The sequence below is a fragment of the Dipodomys merriami genome, unplaced genomic scaffold (genome assembly GCF_024711535.1).
Source record: "Dipodomys merriami isolate MVZ:Mamm:240054 unplaced genomic scaffold, mDipMer1.0.p SCAF_42, whole genome shotgun sequence".
NCBI lineage: Eukaryota > Metazoa > Chordata > Mammalia > Rodentia > Heteromyidae > Dipodomys > Dipodomys merriami.
Window position 1 is genome coordinate 2299087 of NW_027205826.1, and position 23624 is coordinate 2322710.

Sequence of the window (23624 nt, forward strand, 5' to 3'; positions counted from 1 at the left end):
TGTACAGTTACTTGGAGGTTGTTGGTGTTTGTGCTTGACATTTATTTGAAGGTTCCAAGTTGGAAGTATCATGTCACTTTAAGGATTTACGTATGGAAAAGTAATGTGATTTCTGTGGTATCTAGCATGAATCAACATGCTAGAGTTCTCATTCTCAACTCCAAAATCTCATTTAAAGATTATTTTGGGGGCTGGGAAAGTGGCTCAGTGGTAGAGCTCTCTTGCCTTGCATGCCTGAGGCCCTGGGTTCAATTCCTCAGCACCACATAAGCAAAAAGAAAAAAGCCGGAAGTAGCGCTGTGGCTCAAGTGGTAGAGCGCTAGCCTTGAGCTGAAGAGCTGAGGGACAGCGCCCAGGCCCAGAGTTCAGGCCCCACCAACGGACACCCCCACCCCCGCAAAAAAAAAAAGATTATTTTGCTCTAGGCATCTTAAATTTGAGTTATTTAAATGTAAAATAGCTAGTCCTTTGTTTTATAAAAGGGAAGCTAGCTACGTTTTCTGAATTTTGAAGGATTTTTTTTCAGTTGATGACCCAAGACATTTTAAGTATTTTGAGGCAGTAGCAGATCATATTTTTATTTGCTGATGACAATCTTCATTCATAGAAGGGTGAATGAAGAACCTCAGTCAGCCTCAGAAGGAATATGGAATTCTAAGAAGCCAGCATTGCTGAATTTATTGAGAGTTAAATGGATGTCTTGGGCATAAGCATCTACCTTGGTCACTTTCTTGGTCTTTTGGTTAAGATCAAGTGTATAAAAACATGCCTGCTTTGGTCTTAGTGTTGGAGAGAGTATTTCCTTTTTCAGACAATCTGTTCTTGTGCTTTTTTAATAATATATAGAAATAGGGATATTTTTCTCCTTAGCTTTAGTAAACACTCTAGTACAAGATTATTTTGGCTTAAAGCATTTCTGAGGATATTCATTCCTGAGCATCTCTGTTAGGTTGTTACATCTTACAATAGCTCCAATATTGTTATCAATAAATTTGGGGCCAGGTACTGGTGGCTCACACCTGTAATCCTAGCTACTCAGGAGGCTGAGATCTGAGAATCGCAGTTCAAAGCCAGTCCAGGCAGGAAAGGTCCATGAGACTCTTTATCTCCAGTAAACCACTCAGAAAACCAGAAGTGGCCCTGTGGCTCAAGTGGTAGAGTGCTGGACTTGAGCTGAAGAGCTGAGAGACAGTGCCCAGGCCCAGAGTTCAAGCCCTATGACCAACAAAAAAAAAAGTTAAAATTTAGGTTAGGGATGTAGCTTCCATAGGAGGTCACTTGCCTAGCATGTTCAAAACCCTGGGTTCAATTCATAGTACCTTAAAAAATGAAATTTATGAATTTTCAAGAACCAAAATGGATGACACATGTAATTATAACTCCCTTATACTACTGCCACTATTGCATTTGGTGTCTGTTTACAAGTTGATTGGTTATTATTGTGAACATAAACTAGCTTATTGGAAGAAAATCCCCAAAGAAATTGGAAAAATTTTCCCACAACTCGACTGTTTCATCCAACAAAAATACTCTCTGGGGGCTGGGAAGGTGGCTCAGTGGTAGAGTGCATGCCTTGCATGAATGAGGCCTTGGGTTCAATTCCTCAGCACCACATAAGCAGAAAAAGCCAGAAATGGCCCTGTGGCTCAAGTGGTGGAGAGCTGTCCTTGATCTGAAGAGCTAAGAGACAGCGCCCAGGCCCAGAGTTCAGGCCCCACAACTGACAAACAAACAAACAAAAAATAGCTACTCAGGAGGCTGAGATCTGAGGACTGCAGTTCAAATCCAGCCCTAGCAGAAAAGTCTGGAAAATTGGAAGTAGTACAGTGGCTCAAAGTGGTAGAGCACTACTAGCCTTGAACAAAAAGGCTCAGGGACAGCACCTGGCAACGAGTTCAAGCCCTAAGACTGACCAAAAAAAAAAAAAATCCTCTGTTACCCAAGCACTGTACAGATGGCTCACACTTGAAGTCCTAGCTACTTAGGAAGTTGAGATGGAATGGGGGTTTGAAGCCAGCCCCGGCAGACAAATGGTAGAAATTCTTATCTCCAGTTAACTAGCGGGGGGGGGGGGGGGGGGGGGCATGGTTCAGCGTTCAAAGTGGTAAAATTCCAACCATGATTAAAAAACCTAGCCAGATTACAAAGCCTGGAATTCAAGCCCCAGTACTGATCTGAACATTTGTTTGTTTACTCATTGTTTTACCTTTATATTTATTTATTGTAAGTCACAGTATCATCAATTAATAAATACCAGTGTAAATACTAAATACCCAGTTAAATACTTATTTTTGTTTCTCAAGTTTGTAATTCATGGCTGTTGGGGATCTTGGCCCAGAGTACATCCTAGCAAATTTTGGTACTTTAAAAAGTTAGTAAAAATTAGCCAGACACTTGTGGCTCAAACCTATAATCCTAGCTACTCAGGAGGCTGAAATCTAAGGATCTGAGTTCAAAGCCAGCCTAGGCAGACAAATCTAGGAAGATCTTTTTTGTGTGGATGTCCCAGTACTACTAATGTTTGAGCTTAGGGGCTGGGTACTCTCTTAGCCTTTTCACTAATGACTGGCACTCTGCCTCTTGAAACTTGGGCTTTTTGGTGGTTAGAGATAAGAGTCTCATGGTCTTTCCTACCCAGACTGACTTTGAACCGTGATCCTCAGATCTCAGCCTCCTCAGTAGCTAGGATTTTAGATGGTAGCTACTGGCCCTTGGTCCTGAGAGGCTTTTAACCTCCAGTTAATCAGCAAGAAGTCAGACAGAATTAGTAATGTGGCTCAAGTTTAAGAGCAGGTAAAGGGAAAGAAATGCTTCAAGGCCCCAAATTTAAGCCCACTATTTCTTAAAGCAAATGGAAGAAGAGAGATTTTTTTTGTGTGTGGGTCCTGGGGATTGAACTCAGGCCTGAGTGCTGTCCCTGAGCTCTTCAGCTCAATGACTTTACCACTTGAGCCACAGTACCACTTCCGGTTTTCTGGTGGTTTATGGGAAATAGTTTCATGGCCTTTCCTGCCTGGGCTGGCTTTGAACCATAGTCCTCAGATCTCGGCCTCCTGAGTAGCTAGGATTACAGGTACGAGCCACTGGCATCTGGCGAGATTTTTTAAAAGTGGATAATGCAACATGTTTCAGAGCAGGGGTAATTTTCATAACTTGTTGTGGTTCATAATGTGTAACCAGATTCTAATGAATCACAATGAACTAGGGTAAAGTTCTTTTATATGGGGTAAAGATCATGGACACCAGCCAGCTTTTTGCTTTTTATTTTTTTATTTTTTTATTTTTATTTTTTGGGTCTGGTCGTGGGGCCTGAACTCTGGGCCTGGGCATTGTCCCTCAGCTCTTCAGCTCAAGGCTAGCGCTCTACCACTTGAGCCACAGCGCCACTTCTGGCTTTTTTCTTTTTGCTTATGTGGTGCTGAGGAATCGAACCCAGGGCCTCAGGCATGCAAGGCAAGCGCTCTACCACTGAGCCACCTTCCCAGCTCTAATTTTTTTTTAATCTTTGCAGCCAGTGGCTTTTTTTGTTTTGTGTTGTTTTTCCAGGTCCTGGGTCTTGAACTTTGGGCCTGGACACTGTCCCTAACTTTGAACCTCAAACCTCTGATCTCAGCCTCCTGAGTAGCTAGGATTGCAGGCATGAGCCACCAGAGTCCAGCTAGGATCTGTGGTTTTTAAAGTTGGTGTGCTTGAGGTTGGAGGCGTAGCTCAGTGGCAGAGCACATGCTTAGCATGCTCAAGACCCTGTGTTCAATCCCTAGCACACTCAAAAAATTATAAAATTAATTAAAGCTATTTCTTGGAAAGCACTTTAGGAGGGATTAAGCATTTAAGTACAAGCCTTCTTTTAAGTATTTTGTTCTTGAGTTATTTCACATAGCCTCAAAAAAGAAAATCTTAGTATTTTAAGAACAAAAATATTTAATGGGTTTTTTTGTATGTATGCCATTTTTCACTGTTTCCTAAAATTACCTTTGAATTAATATCCTTATTGGAACATTTTATAATTCTCAAAGGACTTAACTAGATTACTCATCCCTCTCATTTCCCTCATGTGAAATAGAGTGACGACATTGTACCAGTTTTGGTACCTTAATTAGTGCTTTTTTCTCAGAAATTCTGGTATGTTCTTTTCCTCTCTGTGTATTTAGAAGGGAATTGGAAATGTGTAACTGACTGTTGGTTTTAGAAAAACACAGAATGCCTGTGCACTGTGCCGTTCCTGTCTGTGTATCCATCTCACCAGGCTTTTGGTGCTTGTTTCTGTGAGAAGTACATTTTGTGAATTACGGAACTTGTGTATAGGGAAGTGAGATGCTGCTCCCTTGACGTTCTTGAAAACTACCTTGCCTTTTCTTCATACTCCTAGTTTAAACCAACTCTGGATGTCAGTAGAAGTCCTAGAGTATGGAATTTTCTCCCCCTAGAGCTAGAGATTGAACTCAGGGTCTCATGCTTGTTAAGCAAGGATTCTACTACTTGAGCCATGCTCCTAGCTTAGATTTGTGTATTTAATTGTTGTTCATTTAGATGTTTACTAGTTGGTTATCTCTTGGTTTACATGTTTGACTCAGCATCCTTGAAAAGTGATTTTCTTTCTTTTTTTTCCTTCCCTCTTTTTATTTCTCTCCTTTTCTCTCTCCTTTTTCCTCCTCTCTTTCTCCTCCTCTGCTTGCTATCTAGACCCTTGTACTAGTTAAACCAGCACTCTACCACTCAACTACAATCCCCACTAAAAGTGACTTTTACCCTCAATGTATGATTGAAACTATTGGTAGCAAGAAAACATTTTCCACTGATGCTAATGAGCAGCTTTTGTTGACTTTTACCAACATAACTTGGGCACAAAAGTTACTTCCTTTGGTAACACTTGTAATAATTAATTAATTTTGGCTAATTGAAAGTATTTAATATTTAAGAGCCTCCATGGAGAATTGTTTCTAAGTGAGTTGTGATTTCTTGAGGAAATAGGACAATCAGAGCGTATACAGTACATTTGCTACTGCTTCCTTTAAGGCTATGGGAATGGCTTTAGGCTCTCCCACAGTGGAATGAAGATCTTCCCTTCTTTCCTTGGTCTGTGCTGCGCTGTTTCATAAGCCAGAATAAACAGGTGGTGACAGCATTTCTAGCTATGCCTGAAGAAGTCAAGATTGCTTAGGTGAGGTGTAAACTGTACATTAAGCTCTTTAGGTATACAACGAGGTCAAAGTACAGAATAGGCTTCTGTTTCCACTGCCGAGCTCTGCCATACCCTTCCCTTCATGATGGATTGAAAGCTCTGAAACCCTGAGCAAAGTCTCCAGCCCCACTCCTTAAATTGTTTGGCTCAGGTATTTGGTCACACTGATAGAAAGTGTAGGCACACACACATACCACTTTTGCCAACTACAATCAAAAACTTGAGAAAAATAATAAAATGTAAGGAAAAATGTATACAACAGACCCTTAGAACAGCTACAGGTCAACATAGCTAATGTTAACCAGGGTGTATAATCCCCATTTTGATTATTTCATCGAATGTGTTCATAATGTTTACTTAGATCATCTAGGGAAAGGTACTTTAAATTATTCTTAGCCAGGTGCCAGTGTCTCAAGCCTTTCATTCTAGCTACTCAGGAGTCTGAGATCTGAGAATCATGGTCTGCAAGACTCTTATCTCCAATACACCACTCAGAAAATCGGAAGTGGCACTGAGGCTCAAGTAGTAAGAACGCTTGCCTTGAGCTGAAGAGCTCGGGGACAACGCCTAGGCCCAGAGTTCAAGCCCTACCACCGACAAAAAAAAAAAAAATTATTCTTAGGAGGTTTTGTTAACAATTCTATAAATATTCTGTGGAATGTCATTTTGTCTTTGAAACAAGCCAAACCTGAAAGTAATGCACAAACAAATACTAAAATATCTGGACAGTCATAATTTGCAAGAATTTCTTTTTCCTTCATTACCAGAATAGTTTTCTAATCAGCAGAAAAGGTTGTGTTGGTGACTAGTATATCAAACAGACTGAAAAGTGGAAAGTGTTCTTGGTGAGTTTTGTGACCATTTGTGTGTAAATATGTAAATAGGGATCTTAAAACAAAATCCAACCCATCAAACCAGCAGATAACACCAACAGAATGAATTGTTTTGGATTAAGTGTAGATTTAAAGAGAAATCTGGAAATTAGAGATGTGGCTGGGTGGTAGAATCTGTGCTTGGTATATGTGAGGTTCTAGCTACCATCTCCAGCACCAGAAAAAGTCAAGGTGAAAGGGCATTGGGGTGCTGAAATGCTTCAGGTCCTGCTCTTGGCTTTTTAGATAGTAAATGGTTAGTTTTACATTTAATTTCATAAGAAAGGGGTTTCAGCTTTTCAGTCTTCATGCTGAAAGGTCAAGCATATTTGATAGGAATGAATGGTTACTGGTAGGATGCAGTTTCTAGAGTAAGGCTGAGATCCTTTTTTTTTCTCTCCTGTAGACTACAATTGGTCAATTTTGTGGAACCTGTGGGCCTCAATTACTCCATGTTTATTCCTACCTTGCTGAATCAGGGCACCACTGCTCAGCAAGAGAAATGGCTGAACGCATCCCAGGAACTCCAGATAATTGGCACCTACGCCCAGACGGAAATGGGCCACGGTTAGTCTGAATCTGAGGGTCCATGGGCAACCCACATCAAGACTTCCCATTTAAACCAGGTGGGAGCCACTCAGTCTCATCCCTCACTATCACAGGAAGGAGTAAAGAAAGGGAAGGAAGAAGCATTGTTAGAATCTGGAAAAATTTCATTTTGTTATTCGGTTGCTTTTTGATTTATGAAATTGGCTTAAGGAATACGTCGATCCCAATCAGTGAAGAATCTAGTGAAGACTAGATTCTGTTTATGGTTTCTACTATAAACACCTTCCTAAACACCTGGGATTCCAGAGTCAGGACACAGGTGCTGAATTTACAACCTGACAAAAGGTTGCCTAAGGCAAGGAAGATACATCCTTCCTGGAGTTTGCACGTACACAAGTACATAAGTTGCATGGATCCATGTAACTTGTCAGCATTCAGATTTTGTAATCTTAAAATAGCTTTTAGTATAGCACTCTCATTTTTTTTTTCAAGTATTCTTTGTGGTGTGAGCTTGAACTCATGGCCTGGAAACTGTCCCTGAGCTTTTTTGCTCAAAACTAGCTCTAGAGCCTCACTTTTAGCTTTTTAGTGATAAATTATAGATAAGAGTTTCATGGACTTTCCTTCCTGGGCTGGCTTTGAACCACAATATTAAGCTCTCAGCCTCCTGAGTAGCTAGGATTACAGGTGTGAGCTACCAGCACCCGGCTTGGTTTAGTATTTATTGTAGATTGTATTTAACTTTAATAATCATGTATCATTCATAGGAGACATAAGATGTGGAATATCCTGGGGCTTATTGGGCTGCTTCTGCCTTTGTTTACAAAATACGTCACATCTATTTTCCCTGAATTTCAAATTGAGAGTAAAAGAAATGAAATTCTGAACTTACTGTGATAAGAATAGAAATTGGACTTTGAGCGGCTGGGAAGGTGGCTCAGTGGTAGAGTGCTTGCCTTGCATGCATGAGGCCCTGGGTTCGATTCCTCAGCACCACATAAGCAGAAAAAGCTGGAAGTGGTGCTGTGGTTCCAGGTAGACCGCTAGCCTTTGAGCTGAAGAGCTGAGGGACAGTGCCCAGGCCCAGAGTTCAGGCCCCATGACTGGCAAAAAAAAAAAAAAAAAAAAAATTGGACTTTGATCCCATGTTGCTATAGTCAAGTTTGTGTTTTAAATTTTCTTTCCCACATAGCCTCTACTTCAGTATATTTTGAGCCAATTTTGCCTTTTTGTAAGATTAAGTTTTGCTTCTTGCTGGAATTTTATGTTCTTTCTTGACTTTCGGTCATTGACATGTATGTAAGCTAGTTGGTTTGTTGGTTAGTTTGTATTATGTGACAATATTAGCTTCTGAAGATAGGTAAAAGAGACCCTCTCCATTAAGAGGCAAGCCAGTCACCTGTAGAAAGTGTCCCTGTCCGCTTACCTTTGCCCTCTAGAGTGTGCCTTTCCTGTAAAGGCATGCATGCCAGGAAACTTCAGATACTGGCTCTGTGACATTAGTCAAAGGTCATGGCCGGTGCTGAAGAAGAGTGCTCCCTGAGGATTCTGGGTTTGAAGGAGTGGCCTATAGAACTTGCTCCAACATTACCATTATGACCATACATTTCTTTAGATCACAAGGCAAGTAGTGTGCTTGCTCTTAGACATATCAACCGGTTCAAGGTAGGGATGTTTCCTAGGAAAATTATCCTTTAGGAATGTAAAGCTTACTTATATAATATAGTTCTCCTAAAAGAAGGCTACAATGTCTTTGTAGATTCCCCCTCATGGATAATGTAAATATGTAACAAAACACTTTTCTTCCTTATAAACTTGAAAAACAGGTAGTGAACTTGCTGTTCTGTCATTCGTCTTTTTCTCACAACTTTTCCACTATCCTCTCCCAAGTGATCCTTTTCTTCTTGGACTCCCATGAGATTTTTTCCCTAGTATTGGGTTATTCTAGTTTCCTTACCAGCAGTGATGATAGTACCATTTTTTTTTTTTTTGGTCAGTTGTGGGGCTTAAACTTTGGGCTAGGGTGCTGTCCCTGAGCTCTTCGGTTCAAGGTGAGTGCTCTACCACTTGAACCACAGCACCATTTCTGGTTCTCTGGTGGTTAATTAGAGCTAACAGTCTCACAGACTTTTCTGCCCAGGCTGGCTTTGAACTGTGATCCTCAGTTCTCAGTCTTCTGAGTAGCTAGGATTACAGGCATGAGCTACCTGAACCTAACTGATAATAGCATCTTTGGAGGATCTGTATTTTGGGGCTAGAGGTATAGTCTAGGCGTGAACAAGTCTCTAGGATTGGTACCTGGCATTTTGGCATTGTACCTTCAGAATATCTTTCTCAGAGATGAATAACTGCATTGGAGAGAATAAACATTTTGTAATGTTTATTGCATAATTACAAGCTTTTCCTAGAACCAGTTTACAGTATATGTAACATCTTAATGTTCCTGTGTCTGCATAGCCCTAGCAACATGGTCACTTTAATAGATAGCTAACATTTAAATGTTTAATTTTTTAATTGGGCATCAGGCCTATAAGCTCAGGTCTGTAGTCCAAGCTACTCAGGAGGCTGCGACTGACAATCCAGTAGGGACGGCAGAGTAAACAGTGAGCTAGCAAAGAGCTGGAACTCAAGGCATGGCTCAGGTGGTTGAGCACCTGGCCTTGAGTGGGGAGAGCCAAGTGCAAGTACCAGTCCTAGCAAAAAAATAAAGTTTTAAAGTATGATTCCTAGTGATCCTGGATATTATTGCATATTTTGACTTGCTGTTTGCATTTTCTGTGTATAAAATGAGGGGTTTTTTTTTTACCTCTCAAGTATTAAAGTATTTAAATAGGATCTGTATATTGATCTTACCTGATGGTGTTATATCCATCTTTTTTCCACTATTATCTGCTTTGTTGAATATTTTTTAGCCTCAGGTATTCAACATGCTTACTCTGAGTAGTTACAAATTTTCTCCTTTCTATAACTTGGATAATTATTTTCTGTTTTCTTCTCCTTTGGTTTGGTTTATATTTCATGCTTTGACTTGTATAAGATACAGTGTGAGAATGAATCCCATAAGGTTTTCTTTTTTTTTTTTTTTTTTTGTCGGTTCTGGGGCTTGAACTCTGGGCCTGGGCGCTATCCCTCAGCTCTTCAGCTCAAGGCCAGCGCTCTACCACTTGAGCCACAGCGCCACTTCAGGTTTTCTAGTGGTTTATTGGAGATAGGAGTGTCAGGGGCTTTCCTGCCCAGACTGGCTTTAAACTGCGATCCTCAGATCTCAGCCTCCTGAGTAGCTAGGATTACAGACGTGAGCCACTGGCCCTCGGCTTAGATTTCTTACGTCTGTCAACTAGTGGCTCTCCTTCCTGTTTTTCTAGCTTGCTGAGAATTTTGTAATAGTTTAATTTTTTTTTCTGGAACCTTAACTATATAGTCCTCCTTTTCTTCCTCTTCCTCCTCCTCCTCCTTTTTTTTTGTTTTTCTTCTTATTATGTTGGTTGTATAGCTTTAACTCAGGACTTGGGTATTGTCCCTGAGCTCTTTTACTCAAGGCTAGCACTCTACAACTTTGAGTCTCAGCCCCACTTCCAGTTTTTGAGTGATTAATTGGAGATAAGAGTCTCACAGGGACTTTTCTTCCCAAGATTGGCTTCAAACCACCACCCTCAGATCTCAGCCTTCTGAGTAGTTAGGATTATAGGTGTGAGCAATCAGGGCCTGGCTTATACTGATTATTTTTGTCTTCTGACATAAATTTGTCTAGTTGCTTGTAATATATTTTTAAATCTGATAGGATAAACCCATTGTTAATATATCAAGATATACGTATTTGGTACTCTTGCCTACGTATTTTTTTTTCTTTTTTGTCCGTCTTTTTTTCTCATCTGAGAAGACTAACGCTCTTCCCAAGAAAATAAAGACTGTAATACTACACTAATTAAAAATTCCTGTAGTGTTTTTTTTTGCTAGTCCTGGAGCTTAAATTCAGGGCCTACGCACTGTCCTTGAGCTTCTTTTGCTCAAGGCTAGCACTCTACCACTTGAATCACAGCACCACTTCTGGCTTTTTCTGTTTATGTGGTACTGTGGAATTGAACCCAGGGCTTCATGCATGCAAGGCAAGCACTCTACTACTAAGCCACACTCCCAGCCCCCTGTAGTGTTTTTTAGAAATATGTAGGCAAGTTGGGCACTGGTGGCTCATACCTGTAATCCTAGCTACTCAGGAGGCTGAGATCTATGGATCACAGTTGAAAGCCAACTTGACCAGGAAAGTCTGTGAGACTCTTATCTCCAATTAACCACCAGAAAAGCGGAAGTGGCACTGTGGCTCAAGTGGTAGAGCGCTTTTCTTGAGCTGAAGAGCTCAGGGACAGTGCGCAGGCCCAGAATTCAAGCCCATAACCAGCCAAAAAAAAAAGAGTCTCATACTTTTCTACCTGGGCTGGCTTTGAACTGATCCTCAGATTTTAGCCTCTTAAATAGCTAGGATTACAGGTGTGAGCCACTAGCAGTCAACTCTTGCATATATATATATTTTTTTTGAGGGGGGGGTCTGGTCGTGGGGCCTGAACTCTGGGCCTGAGCGCTGTCCTTCATCTTGCATATTTTTTATTCATGCTGCATTAGGAATTTGAATTCTGTCTCTTAAATTTTTATTTATTCTGGGAATTGAACTCAGGCTTCTTCATAAATTGTCTTTCTCTTCACTGGGTTTTCTAAGTGAATGATCTTAACAATGCAGTTGATTTTCTTTTTTTCCCTTATAGACTATTTCTGTTCTCAATTTGCTTATTATTGCTGGTGTTTTGTTGCTCTTGATATCCTAGATGCTATTTTAATTTTATTCCTCCCCCATTTATTATTAAGTGTGTGTGTGTGTGTGTGTGTGTGTGTGTGTGTGTGTGTGTGTGTGTGTGTGTGTGTGTGTGTGTGTGTGTGTGTGTGTGTGTGTGTGTGTGTGTGTGTGTGTGTGTGTGTGTGTGTGTGTGTGTGTGTGTGTGTTGTTAGCCTTTCCAGTCTTGAACCTTGTGGATAGAGAGATGTTACAGTTACAAAGAACTCGCTATCACTTTGCCAATACAGTATTGGTGCTTTGTTATTTTATAATAAATGATTTTAAAGTAATATTTAGTCATTATCATGAATCATCAACTTTTTACATTAAATACTTGGTTTAAGTAAAAAAACAAAACAAAATTGTCCCTTTCTCCTTATAACATTTGTGATGGTAGTAGTTTGACCTACTACTCTGTTAAGTATATATATATAAAAGTATATATATATGTATATATAAAATTTATTTATATTTATATACATATATATTTTGGGGGGGGTCCGGTCCTGTCGTGGGGCCTGAACTCTGGGCCTGGGCGCTGTCCCTCAGCTCTTCAGCTCAAGGCTAGCGCTCTACCACTTGAGCCACAGCGCCACTTCCGGCTTTTTCTTTTTGCTTATGTGGTGCTGGGGAATCGAACTCAGGGACTCAGGCATGCAAGGCAAGTGCTCTACCACTGAGCCACCTTCCCAGCCCCCCTTTAGTTTTTTTTTTGTTGTTTGTTTTTTTTGCCCGTGGTGGGTCCTGAACTCTGGGCCTGGATGCTGTCCTTCAGCTCTTCAGCTCAAGGCTAGCGCACTACCACTTGAGCCACAGCACCACTTCTGGCTTTTTCTGTTTATGTGGTACTGAGGAATCGAACCCAGGGCCTCATGCATGCAAGGCAAGCACTCTAACACTGAGCCACCTTTCCAACACATACCCTTTAGTTTTTTATTCTATTTTTGAAAAGAAGACCTTAATAATTGTCAAAACTGGCCTTGAAACCTCAATCCTTCTGCCTCTACCTCCCTTATTTTTTCTTTTTTTAAAAAAAATTATGCTGAGAATCATAACTTTTTATTATTTGATTGGGATGGAACCTAAGGTTTAGTATTAAAAGATGGTTGGCATTCCTGTTGGTGAGTGAAAAAGACAGTTCTCATCTCATGCTGTGTGTGTGTGTGTGTGTGTGTCTGTCTGTCTGTGTGTGTTTTCTGTTGGTCCTGGGGCTTGTGTGTGTGTGTGTCTGTGTGTCTGTGTGTGTGTGTCTGTGTGTGTTTTCTGTTGGTCCTGGGGCTTGAACTCAGCCTGGGTGCTGTCCCTGAGCTCTTCAGCTCAAGGCAAGCACTCTACCACTTGAACCACAACACCACTTCCAGTTTTCTGGTGGTTATTTGGAGGTGAGAGTCTCATGGATTTTCCTTTGAACCGCTGGCTTTGAACCGTTATCCTCAGATCTCAGCCTCCTAAGTAGCTAGGATTACAGGCCTAAGCCACCAGTGACCAGCTTCATGCTGTGTTTTTTTGTGTGTGTGTTTTTTTGGGGGGGAGGTCCGGTCGTGGGGCCTGAACTCTGGGCCTGGGCGCTGTCCCTCAGCTCTTCAGCTCAAGGCAAGCGCTCTACCACTTGAGCCACAACGCCACTTCTGGCTTTTTTCTTTTTGCTTATGTGGTGCTGAGGAATCGAACCCAGGGCTTCAGGCATGCAAGGCAAGTGTTCTACCACTGAGCCACCTTCCCAGCCCTCATGCTGTGTTTTTATGGGAAATTTTTTTCTTTTTAATTTTGAAGTGATTGTAAATTCATAGGAAGTTTCAAAAACAGTACCAATAGTACCAAGAGAATTTATAAATCTTTTACCCAGTTTCTACAAGTGATAACATCTTGTGGAATTTCCACTTGTCATCCTTCCAAGGATAGCTTTAGGTTTTTGGTATATCCTATTTTGTACTTATGCAATAATTTCCTCACCCAGAAGACAAGTAGATGATGACATTTCTTTATATTGTGGCTTGAACTCGGTCGGCATCAGGCTCTCTTGCTCATGGCTGGTGTCTAACACTTAAGCCATATCCCTACATCAGCGTTTTTGCCACTTAATTAGATACAGACTTTTATAGACTTTTCTGCCCAGCCTTGCTTCATACCATGATCCTTTGATCTTAGCCTCCTGAGTAGCTAGGATTACAGGCGTGAACCACTGGTACTCAGCTTTTGTCTTTTTAAAGAAGTGTCTTTGTATGTAACCCAGAGTAGCCTCATACCCACTATATGTGTCAAGCTGGTCTCAAATTTTCTATCTTCCTAAGTGCTGGGATTACAAGTATGCACCACTATATCCAGACAATGCTTGTAAACTTTTAATGGACAATAATGAACCAGAAAATGGATTTAAGGCTGAAACAAGGTGTTTACATTTGTGATATTTAGTACATAATTGTAATGACAAAGTTATTATACACAAATCTGTATTTGTAATTGTTATGATTTTCACTAGAAATTGCATGCTTTTTAATTTCTGAAATTATTGAGATGAAGAGCACTGTCGATTTTTGTATTTGTTTCAGTAGGGCATGACTGAATATTTGACATGATGAATCTGGATCTGATGCTAGATATTCTATGGACAAAATATCCCTGCCTAGAAGCATTAATTAAGTTGCATCTGGAACAGAACCTTACTCTAGGAGATTATATTGCATTCTGTCTCCTTCCCATTCCAGTAAGCACTTGTGCCACCTTAATTCTCTTTTCCATGTAATCTTTCCAAATGTTTCATTTCCATCAATTGTCAGGTCAGAATCTCTGCCTCATACACACGGTATTGTGCTATATGGGCTGTGATCTCTGAATGGATCCTGCTACAAGCAATGAAAATTGCTGAGAATCATAAAGCAATACAGAAAGGGTCAGTGCTCCCATCCGTAATGAAGTGCACTTAACTAATCCGTACTCACCGAAGATTTTTTTTTTTCTCCTTCCCTTGCTCTGTGTGTAAATTGTTGATTCTCTCACACCTGATGATGCTTCTCTCAAATGTCCGTCCTTGGTAATTCTTCGAAGCTTTGTGCACCGAGGGCGGCCCGAACCTTTGGATCTTCACTTGGGCATGTTCCTGCCCACCTTGCTTCACCAGGCCACCGCAGAGCAGCAGGAGCGCTTCTTCATGCCAGCCTGGAATTTGGAGATCACTGGCACTTATGCCCAGACAGAGATGGGTCATGGTACAGTGCATTCTGTCTACCTTCTGGGTGGGGCAGACCTCACCAGCTACACATAGGGCGTGCCTGCCAGATGCTAGTGTGTCAATATATGGTAGTCTTTTTAGATGAGATTCTCCTACAGCATGCCAGCTTTGTACATGGACATTGGTTTTTGGTTAGTGAAAATTAAACATTATATTATTCTAGTGATTTACTGATTATTTTTTCATGTATCCTCTTCAGGAGATCAGTAAGAAAGTCAGGCTTTCCTTACCACATGACTTTTCTTCAAGTTCATTCAAGTAGTGTAGAACCTGTGTACCTAGAACCTGATCTGATCCATTATATTCATTAATCTTTAAATACTTACTGATACCCTAATGCAACCTTTACAAATCTCAGAAGAAATACACAGTAAAGGTTTGGGTGCTTTTTGACTTGCATAAGGGGAATGAATAGCTTTTTATAATCAGAACATGCAGCCTTTTGTGCTTAGAAATTATTTGTTCCTTGATTCAATAAATGCAAAAAAAAGTTCTGAAGGTAGCTTGGCCAGAGGTTAGAAATTAAGAAAAATTGTATTCCTAGGCATTTGCTTCAAATTCTATGTGAAACATCTTTCTTTTTTCTCACCACCCCCACCTGCCATTCTTCACGTACCTAGATTGGAATGAGGGTGCCAACCATTCCTCTCATCATCGCTGCTGACTTCTCTGCCATTCGTTTACTTCTGCCAACTTCTTTCCACTCTGGGCTCTTCTTACTCAGGGCTGACTAGTATTTTATGGGAACTTTTTAAAACTCCAAATGGAACACTATTCAGCTCAGTTACACAATTGAAAACATTTTGTCTTTGTTATGTTTAAGGTGCCTTTTTTTTCTGTAAAATCATCTTTGGTAAAGGAATTTCCGAAGTCTCTACTTTCTTGACCCCCATTCAGATCACATGTAAACTGGCCATTTCTGTTACTCAACTTAGAAGTTTCTAAATATTTCCAAGTGTTCAGTGAGGTCTAGTTTGATGTAAAAAAAAAAAAAAAAAGGTCCTCAGTACAAGTATTATTAGAGAAAATGCCACCAAGACATGTTTTTGTTGTTGTTTTGTTTTGTTTTTTATAACTCTTCAAGGAATTTTGGCAGATGTCCTGGTGTATTATTTATCTCTGGTAAACACACAAAACTGGGAACTCTTCTTTATCACATTCGGGAACACTAGGATTAAGTTAAGGCCTGGCATTAGAACTCTGTAGGGTATCTATGCATCAGTGGCTCATACCTGTAATCCTAGCTACTCAGGAGGCTGAGATCTGAGGAGCACGGCTCAAAGCCAGCCTGGGCGGGAAAGTCTGCAAGACTCTTGTCTCCAATTAACCACCAGAAAATTGGAAATGGAGCTGTGGCTCAAAGTGGCAAAGCACTAGCCTTGAGCAGAAAAGCTCAGGCACAGCACCCAGGTCCTGAGTTAAGTCCTATGACCGACAAAAAAATTTACAGGGTGAATGCAAGCTTTACTGTTTGGCCCTTAGAAGAATTTTTAAAATTCACTTTTTCTAACAAATAAACCTTTAACATTCTAGCATTCACTCTGATAAAGTTCACAGCTTACAAAAACATTAGCTGAAGTCTATCAGCACATTCCAAGGTGCTGAGTTGCGGAAATTGGCACACTTGAAACTTAGAGATGGGGGGTTGGACTCATGGCTCAGTTGGTATAATGCCAGCCAATGAGCAGAGTATCAGGTATGGAATTCTAGTCCTGATCTTGCAACAACAACAACAACAAAAAGCTGGGCTCTGGTGGCTCATGCCTGTAATCCTAGATACTCCAGAGGTGTGATAAGAGAATCGCTGTTCAAAGCCAGCCCGGGCTGGAGAGTACGAAATTCTTATCTCCAATAAACCACCTGGAAACCAAAGTGGCATTGTGGCTCAAGTGGTAGAGCACTGACCTTGAGCTGAAGAGCACAGGGACAGCACCCAGGCCTGGAGTTCAAGACCCACAACCAAAAAAAAAAACAAAGAACCCTAGAGATGGGGTAAAATGGTGGCAGTGAACTTCTCTTGTTAGATCCGTACATTGTTACTGTTTGGTTTTTGGGTTTTTTGTTGTTGTTGTTGTTTTTTAAATCCAAACTGCCTGTACATTTTCATTCATCAGAGTAACTGTTACAGATGCACTGGATCATTATAGACGCAATGTGGGAGACTCTTGCTTTCAGATCTTGTTTTCCTCTGAAATTCTAGAGCTTAAAGGACTAGGCAAAAAGATCTTATCCTGCAGTGATTATTTCCCCCATGCTTTATCTGAATTGAATATAATTTCTTCCTTCAGGAACTCATCTCCGAGGCTTAGAAACCACTGCCACGTATGACCCCAAAACCCAAGAGTTCATTCTCAACAGTCCTACAGTTACATCCATTAAATGGTGGCCTGGTGGGCGTAAGTGAATTCTTTGAACATTTGTTGAATATTTTGTAGAGTATGAGATTATATTTAGAATTTAGAGTTTATATGAGAATAGTGTTTGAAATACAGAAAACAGAGGGTAAATCTTAAACTACATTAAGCTATTTCATCTCCTCTTGTACATGTTACATAGATTTCTGTTTTATGTACAACAGAAATGAGGATTATTTCCGGGCGCTGGTGGCTCATGCCTGTAATCCTAGCTACTCTGGAAGCTAAGATCTGAGGATACGGTTCAAAGCCAGCCCGGGCAGGAAGTTCATAAGACTCTTTTTTTTTTCCTGCTTATGTTGTGCTGAAGAATCGAACCCAGGGCCTCATGCATGCAAGGCAAGCGCTCTACCACTGAGACACCTTCCCAGTCCTCCATGAGACTTTTTTTTTTTTTTTTGGGTCTGGTCATGGGGCCTGAACTCTGGGCCTGGATGCTGTCCCTCAGCTCTTCAGCTCAAGGCTAGTGCTCTACCATTTGAGCCACAGCACCACTTCTGGCTTTTTTCTTTTTGTTTATGTGGTGCTGAGAAATCGAACCCAGGGTTTCAGGCATGCAAGGTAAGCGCTCTACCACTGAGCCACCTTCCCAGGCCATCCATGAGACTCTTATCTCCAATAAACCACTAGAAAACCGGAAGTGGTGCTGTGGCTCAAGCGGTAGAGCAATCGCCTTGAGCTGAAGAGCACAGGGACAGCCCCCAAGCCCAGAGTTCAAGCCCCACTACCGACACGGAAAAAAAAAAAAATAGAAATGATGAGTATTTTACAGGCCTTTTTTAGTTTTTCATCTAAACATCCCTGAATAGTACTGTAGTTTTAAGATGATAATATTTAAAATATTAATATCATTCTAAAAATAAAATAAAATAAAAAAATAATATTCCCTATCATGTTTTCCATAGTACAGGAACCCAGCAATTGCTAGGAAGTTGCTCTACAATAGAGCTCCAGCCTTAGCCCTCTATTTGTCATTGCTGCCTTGCCAAAAATTTGAGTTGTCTTCCAATTTTTACTATAAATAGCTTTGACATGTTTATTTGGTGTCTTTTCTTCATTCTGTGCTCTTGACTTGGGATTCTTATTTTGCATGGATTTCCATTTTAAAGATCCATTTTGTGTGGATCTTTAAAAATATAGCAGTATCTCACTTCTGTCTTGTCTGTCTGATGTTGCAGTTGGGAAGACTTCCAATCATGCCGTAGTTCTCGCCCAGCTCTACACTCAGGGGAAGTGCTATGGATTGCATGCCTTCATTGTACCTATTCGTGAAATGGGGACCCACAAGCCATTGCCAGGTAAGGACTGTTTATTTGATATTGAAGTAAAAGTTAAAACAAGTGCTTTTCTCTACAAAAAAATGTAAGATACAACTAAAGAAAGAGATTGAAGAGCATAAATGTCTCACATCACCCAGACATGACTGTAGTGAGAGCTACTGAGGCATGAGGATTACAAGTTCAAATCATCAGCTTGAGCAATTTATTTATTTATTTATTTATTTATGGGTCCGGTCATGGGCCTGAACTCTGGGCCTGGGCATTGTCCCTCAGCTCTTCAGCTCAAGGCTAGCACTCTACCACTTGAGCCACAGCGCCACTTCCGGCTTTTTTCTTTTTGCTTATGTGGTGCTGAGGAATCGAACCCAGGGCCTTGAGCATGCAAGGCAAGCGCTCTACCACTGAGCCACCTTCCCAGCCCAGCTTGAGCAATTTAGACCTAGTCTCAAAATAAAATACTACGAGGGCTGGGAAGATGGCTCAGTGTTAGAGTGTTTGCCTTGAATGCATGAGGCCCTGGGTTCGATTCCTCAGCACCACATAAGCAGCAAAGCTGGAAGTGGCACTGTGATCAAGTGGTAGAGAGCTAGCCTTGAACTGAAGAGCTGAGGGACAGCGCCCAGGCCCAGAGTTCAGGCCCACGACCACCAAAATAAAAAATAAAATACTACAAAAGAGCTGGGGGTATAGCTCAGTGGTCGGGCTTTTGCCTAGCATGTCTGTGGGGCCCTGTGTTCAATCTTTAGTACTACTACTACTCCCCCCAAAAAATGTGTTTCCTGTTTTCTGTGGTAGGTATTTCTGTTGGAGACATTGGCCCCAAATTTGGTTATGAAGAGATGGATAATGGCTACCTGAAGATGGACAACTATCGTATTCCCAGAGAGAACATGCTAATGAAGTATGCACAGGTATGTTAGATAGGAAGGAGACAGAACGGGACGCCAGTGGTTCAAGCCTGTAATCCTAGCTACTTAGGAGGCTGAGATCTGAGGATCATGGTTCAAAGCCAGCCCAGGCAGGAAAGTCTGTGAGACTCTGATCTCCAATTAACCACCAGAAAACTGGAAGTGGCACTGTGGTGCAAGTGGTAGAGCACTGGCCTTGAGCTGAAGAGCTGAGGGACAGAGCCCAGGTTCAGAGTTCAAGCCCCATGACTAAAAAAAAAAAAAAAAAAAGTGAAGGGGGCTGTGAAGGTGGCTCAGTGGTAGAGTGCTTGCCTTGTATACATGAGGCACCACATAAGCAGAGAAAGCCGGAAGTGGGGCTGAGGCTCAAGTAATAGAGCACTAGTCTAGAGCACAAGCACTAGCACTAGCACTAATGATAGAGCTGAGGGACAGTGCCCAGGCCCAGAATTCAGGCCCCACGACTGACCAAAAAAAAAAAAAAAGGGAAGGAGACAGGAGCAGGGTATCCCATGTAGGGGCCATAAGAGTCTGCTGCAAAAGGTGACACATTTTAATTCTGATGTTTATGGTGGGACATTGAAATCAAAAGTAGTTGGCAGGGGTGCAGAGCATACCTAGCTTGCTAAATCCATGGCTCTCAAGCTTTTATGTGCCTTATAGAATCACCTGGAGGGTAAAAACTCATTGTCAGGCCTTGCTCTGAGAGTTTGAGATTCATTGGGGCAGAGTGGAGAGTGGGATTTAGTATCTCAGACAAAATCCTGGATGTGCTGGTACATCAGGGATACCCGTGTGGAGATCCACTAAACTGCCCCTTGGGCTCACAGAGAGAAGCATCAACCCACCCATGTTCTTCCAGGTGCAGCCTGATGGCACATACGTAAAGCCTGTCAGTAATAAACTGACCTACGGGACCATGGTGTTCGTCAGGTCCTACCTTGTGGGAGCAGCAGCTCAGTCTCTGTCCAAGGCATGCACCATTGCCATTCGATACAGCGCTGTGAGGCACCAGTCTGAAATCAAGTCAGGGTAAGGGTGTACTCTGAGTGGTCTCAGAATTCTCAACGTGGATACCTGCATTGGCTTAGCCCAGTGTACTAGGGCTTAGCCCCTCATTTTTCTCATTTGTAAAATAAAGATGATAATAGTAGCTTTTTATAGGGTCTTTATAAAAGATTAAGTAAATAATCCAGCACAATGCTTAGACTAGAACTGGACACACAGCAAGTTCCATATTCATTTTTCTTTTTCCTATGTAATTTAGGGATCCAGAACCACAGATTTTGGATTTTCAAACACAGCAATATAAACTATTTCCACTTCTGGCCACTGCCTATGCTTTCCAGTTTGTAGGCAGATTCATGAAAGACACCTACTATCGAGTTAATGAGGGCATTGACCAAGGAGACCTGACTGAGCTGCCTGAGGTATGTGTTTGGTCTCCATTCACTTTGTGGGTCTTTATGTTTTGCCTTTGCCTGTTGGAAGTATCCAGAAGAGCCTGCACATAAAGATTTCCTGAAATGAACTATGTGATCTTAGAAACTACAACAAAGCCCAGGGGCTGGTGGCTCACGCCTGTAATCCTAGCTATTCAGGAGCCCGAGATCTGAGGATCTCCATTCAGAGTCAGCCCAAGCAGAAAAGTCTGTAAGATTCTTACCTCCAATTAACTGGGAAAAAAGCCACAATTAGAGCTGTGGGGGGCTGGGAAGATGGCTCAGTGGTAGAGCGCTTGCCTTGCATGCATGAGGCCCTGGGTTCGATTCCTAAGCACCACATAAGCAAAAAGAAAAAAGCCGGAAGTGGCGCTGTGGCTCAAGTGGTAGAGCACTAGCCTTGAGCTGAAGAGCTGAGGGACAGCGCCCAGGCCCAGAGTTCAGGCCCCACAACCGGACCCAAAAAAAAAAAAAAAAAAAATAGAGCTGTGGCTAAATGGCAAAGCACCAACCTTGAGTGAAAAAGCCAAGTAAGAATGCTAGGCCCCAAGCTCAGGCCCCATTCCTGGCACAAAAAAGAAAGAAAAAAAAGAAAGTGGAACAAATGTGAAGATACAACTTTCAATTAATGTGGGTTTTTCAGTATTTTAAGTATCCTAAGCATCGAACCATGTTGATCATTTGTCAGCCAAAGGAATTGTGATGCCAGTAGAACAGTTTAGAAAAGACTGGAAACTCACAACCAGTTGGAGCCTGCTTCTCCAGTTGACATGTGCATTGGCTAGTTTTGCTTGGTAGAAGAGGGTCCCTGTTTTCTCATGGTATAGGGCTTCTCAGCACCATTGGTGTTCTCACAGCCTGTGCTTGTCCCCTCAGCTTCATGCCCTCACTGCTGGGCTTAAGGCCTTCACCACCTGGAGAGCAAATGCTGGTATCGAAGAGTGTCGGATGGCTTGTGGTGGGCATGGCTATTCTCATTGCAGTGGTATTCCCAATATTTATGTCACTTTCACCCCAGCCTGTACCTTCGAGGGAGAAAACACAGTCATGCTACTACAGATGGCCAGGTGAGAACAAAATCCATAATAGCTCCACCAGTTTTCACTGATTGCTCTTGCCCTGTGGTTTCTCTTATCACATGTGAGGCATAGATTTGCTAGATTTCCTAACCCAAGTTCATTGGGTTTTGCATTTTTATTAGCATCAGTCATACAAGGAGGTTGATACTTTGACATGGTCATATGTGCATCCAGTGTACCATAGTTAGGTACAGCCTAATCCCCTCTGACTCAGTGTTTTGATCTTCTAGGTCAGTCTGGTAAGTATGAAACACCTGTCACATGACATGAAACCATTTAGGAATAGAATTTTACTGTGAAGTCATTTTAGGATTAGAATTACTACTAAAAGCATGTGTTCTGGTGATTTTTAGGTTCTTAATGAAAAGCTATAATCAAGTGATCTCAGGGAAGTTGGTTTGTGGCACAGTGTCCTACTTGAATGACCTACCCAGCCAGCGCATCCAGCCACAGCAGGTGGCAGCCTGGCCGACTGTGATAGACATCAACAGTCCTGAAAGCCTGACTGAGGCTTATAAGCTCCGTGCATCCAGGTAAGTTCACCCAGCCCCGAAGCCTCTGAGTTTGGGGCCTGGTAGATGAGAGTAGGCTTGGGAACTTTAGGTCATTTTCCTTTTTCTTTTATTTTGCTGGTAGGTCCTTTTCCTTTTTCTTTTATTTTGCTGGTTGTGGGGCTTGAACTCCTGTACGCTGTCCCCGAGCTTTTTCATTCAAGGCTAGTGCTCTACCACTTTGCCAGAGCACCACTTTCTGTTTTCTAGTGGTTCACTGGAGATAACTGTGATCCATAGATGTCAGCCTTCTAACTAGAGAGGATTACAGGCAGGAGCCACTGTGCCCAGCTTCTGTGGGTCATTTTCCTTAGCTCACTCACTTTTCCTTGATTTCTTAACAGACTAGTAGAAATGGCTGCTAAAAACCTTCAGACTGCACAGAGTCACAGGAAAAACAAGGAGGTGGCATGGAACCTAACTTCCGTTGACCTTGTTCGAGCAAGTGAGGTGAATGGTGGTTCTCTCCTCTTCCTGCCTGTCTTCTCCTATTGTAGTGGGTCTCACACTGCATTCATTGTTTGCTTTCTATCTAGGCGCATTGCCACTATGTGGTAGTTAAGATCTTTGCAGAAACTCTACTCAACATTCAAGAAAAATCCATCAAACTTGTCTTAAAGAACTTATGTCTCTTGTATTCTCTGTATGGAATCAGTCAGAAGTCAGGAGATTTCCTTCAGGTCAGTATTCTCTAGAAAGTTATTTTTTTTTTCTTTTTCTTTTTTTTTCTTTTTTCAGATTTTCTTTTATTTATTTTATTGTGAAAATACTGTACAGAGGGGTTACAATTACATAGGCAAGATAATGAGTACATTTCTTATCAAGCATTGTAGCCTCCTTTGTTTCCCCTTCCCATCCCTTCCCATCCCCCCAACCCCTTATTTTGTTGTTTTTTTTTTAAGAAAAATAATTTTTATTTCTTTTATAGTTTTATGTGTAGAAATGTATCTCTGTATTTTATTAATTTATTTATTTGGGTTTTTTCTAGGGGAATATTATAACAGTGTCTCAGATTGAACAAGTAAACCAGCGTATAATGGAGTTACTCACTGAAATCCGCCCCAATGCTGTTGCTTTGGTTGATGCCTTTGATTTTAAGGATATGACCCTTGGCTCTATTCTCGGCCGCTATGATGGGAATGTATATGATAATTTGTTTGAGTGGGCCAAGCGATCCCCCCTGAACAAAACAGAGGTAAAAAAAAAAAAAATGTCTTGCTACTTTGTGAGTTCTTCACTTTTTGTGGTACTGGGGATGGAACCTGGGGCCTTGTACATGTTAAGCAACTGCTC

At 41.5% G+C, this 23624-nt stretch overlaps 1 protein-coding gene across 2 annotated transcripts in view; it reads left to right on the top strand.

Moving 5' to 3' along the window:
- The window catches only part of Acox1 (acyl-CoA oxidase 1), a 28382-nt gene that overhangs the window by 634 nt on the left and 4124 nt on the right, over positions 1–23624 (top strand). Inside the window, exons 3-13 of one of the 2 annotated variants that reach the window (XM_069992965.1) lie at positions 14474–14634; positions 16946–17053; positions 18250–18369; positions 19147–19262; positions 20122–20291; positions 20527–20689; positions 21578–21768; positions 22134–22313; positions 22676–22781; positions 22868–23011; positions 23320–23526. In XM_069992965.1, the coding sequence (XP_069849066.1) occupies positions 14474–14634; positions 16946–17053; positions 18250–18369; positions 19147–19262; positions 20122–20291; positions 20527–20689; positions 21578–21768; positions 22134–22313; positions 22676–22781; positions 22868–23011; positions 23320–23526 (1666 nt within the window). Of the gene's footprint in view, positions 1–6460; positions 6622–14473; positions 14635–16945; positions 17054–18249; positions 18370–19146; positions 19263–20121; positions 20292–20526; positions 20690–21577; positions 21769–22133; positions 22314–22675; positions 22782–22867; positions 23012–23319; positions 23527–23624 lie in introns of both variants that reach the window. The other variant, XM_069992964.1, reaches the window with a different exon arrangement.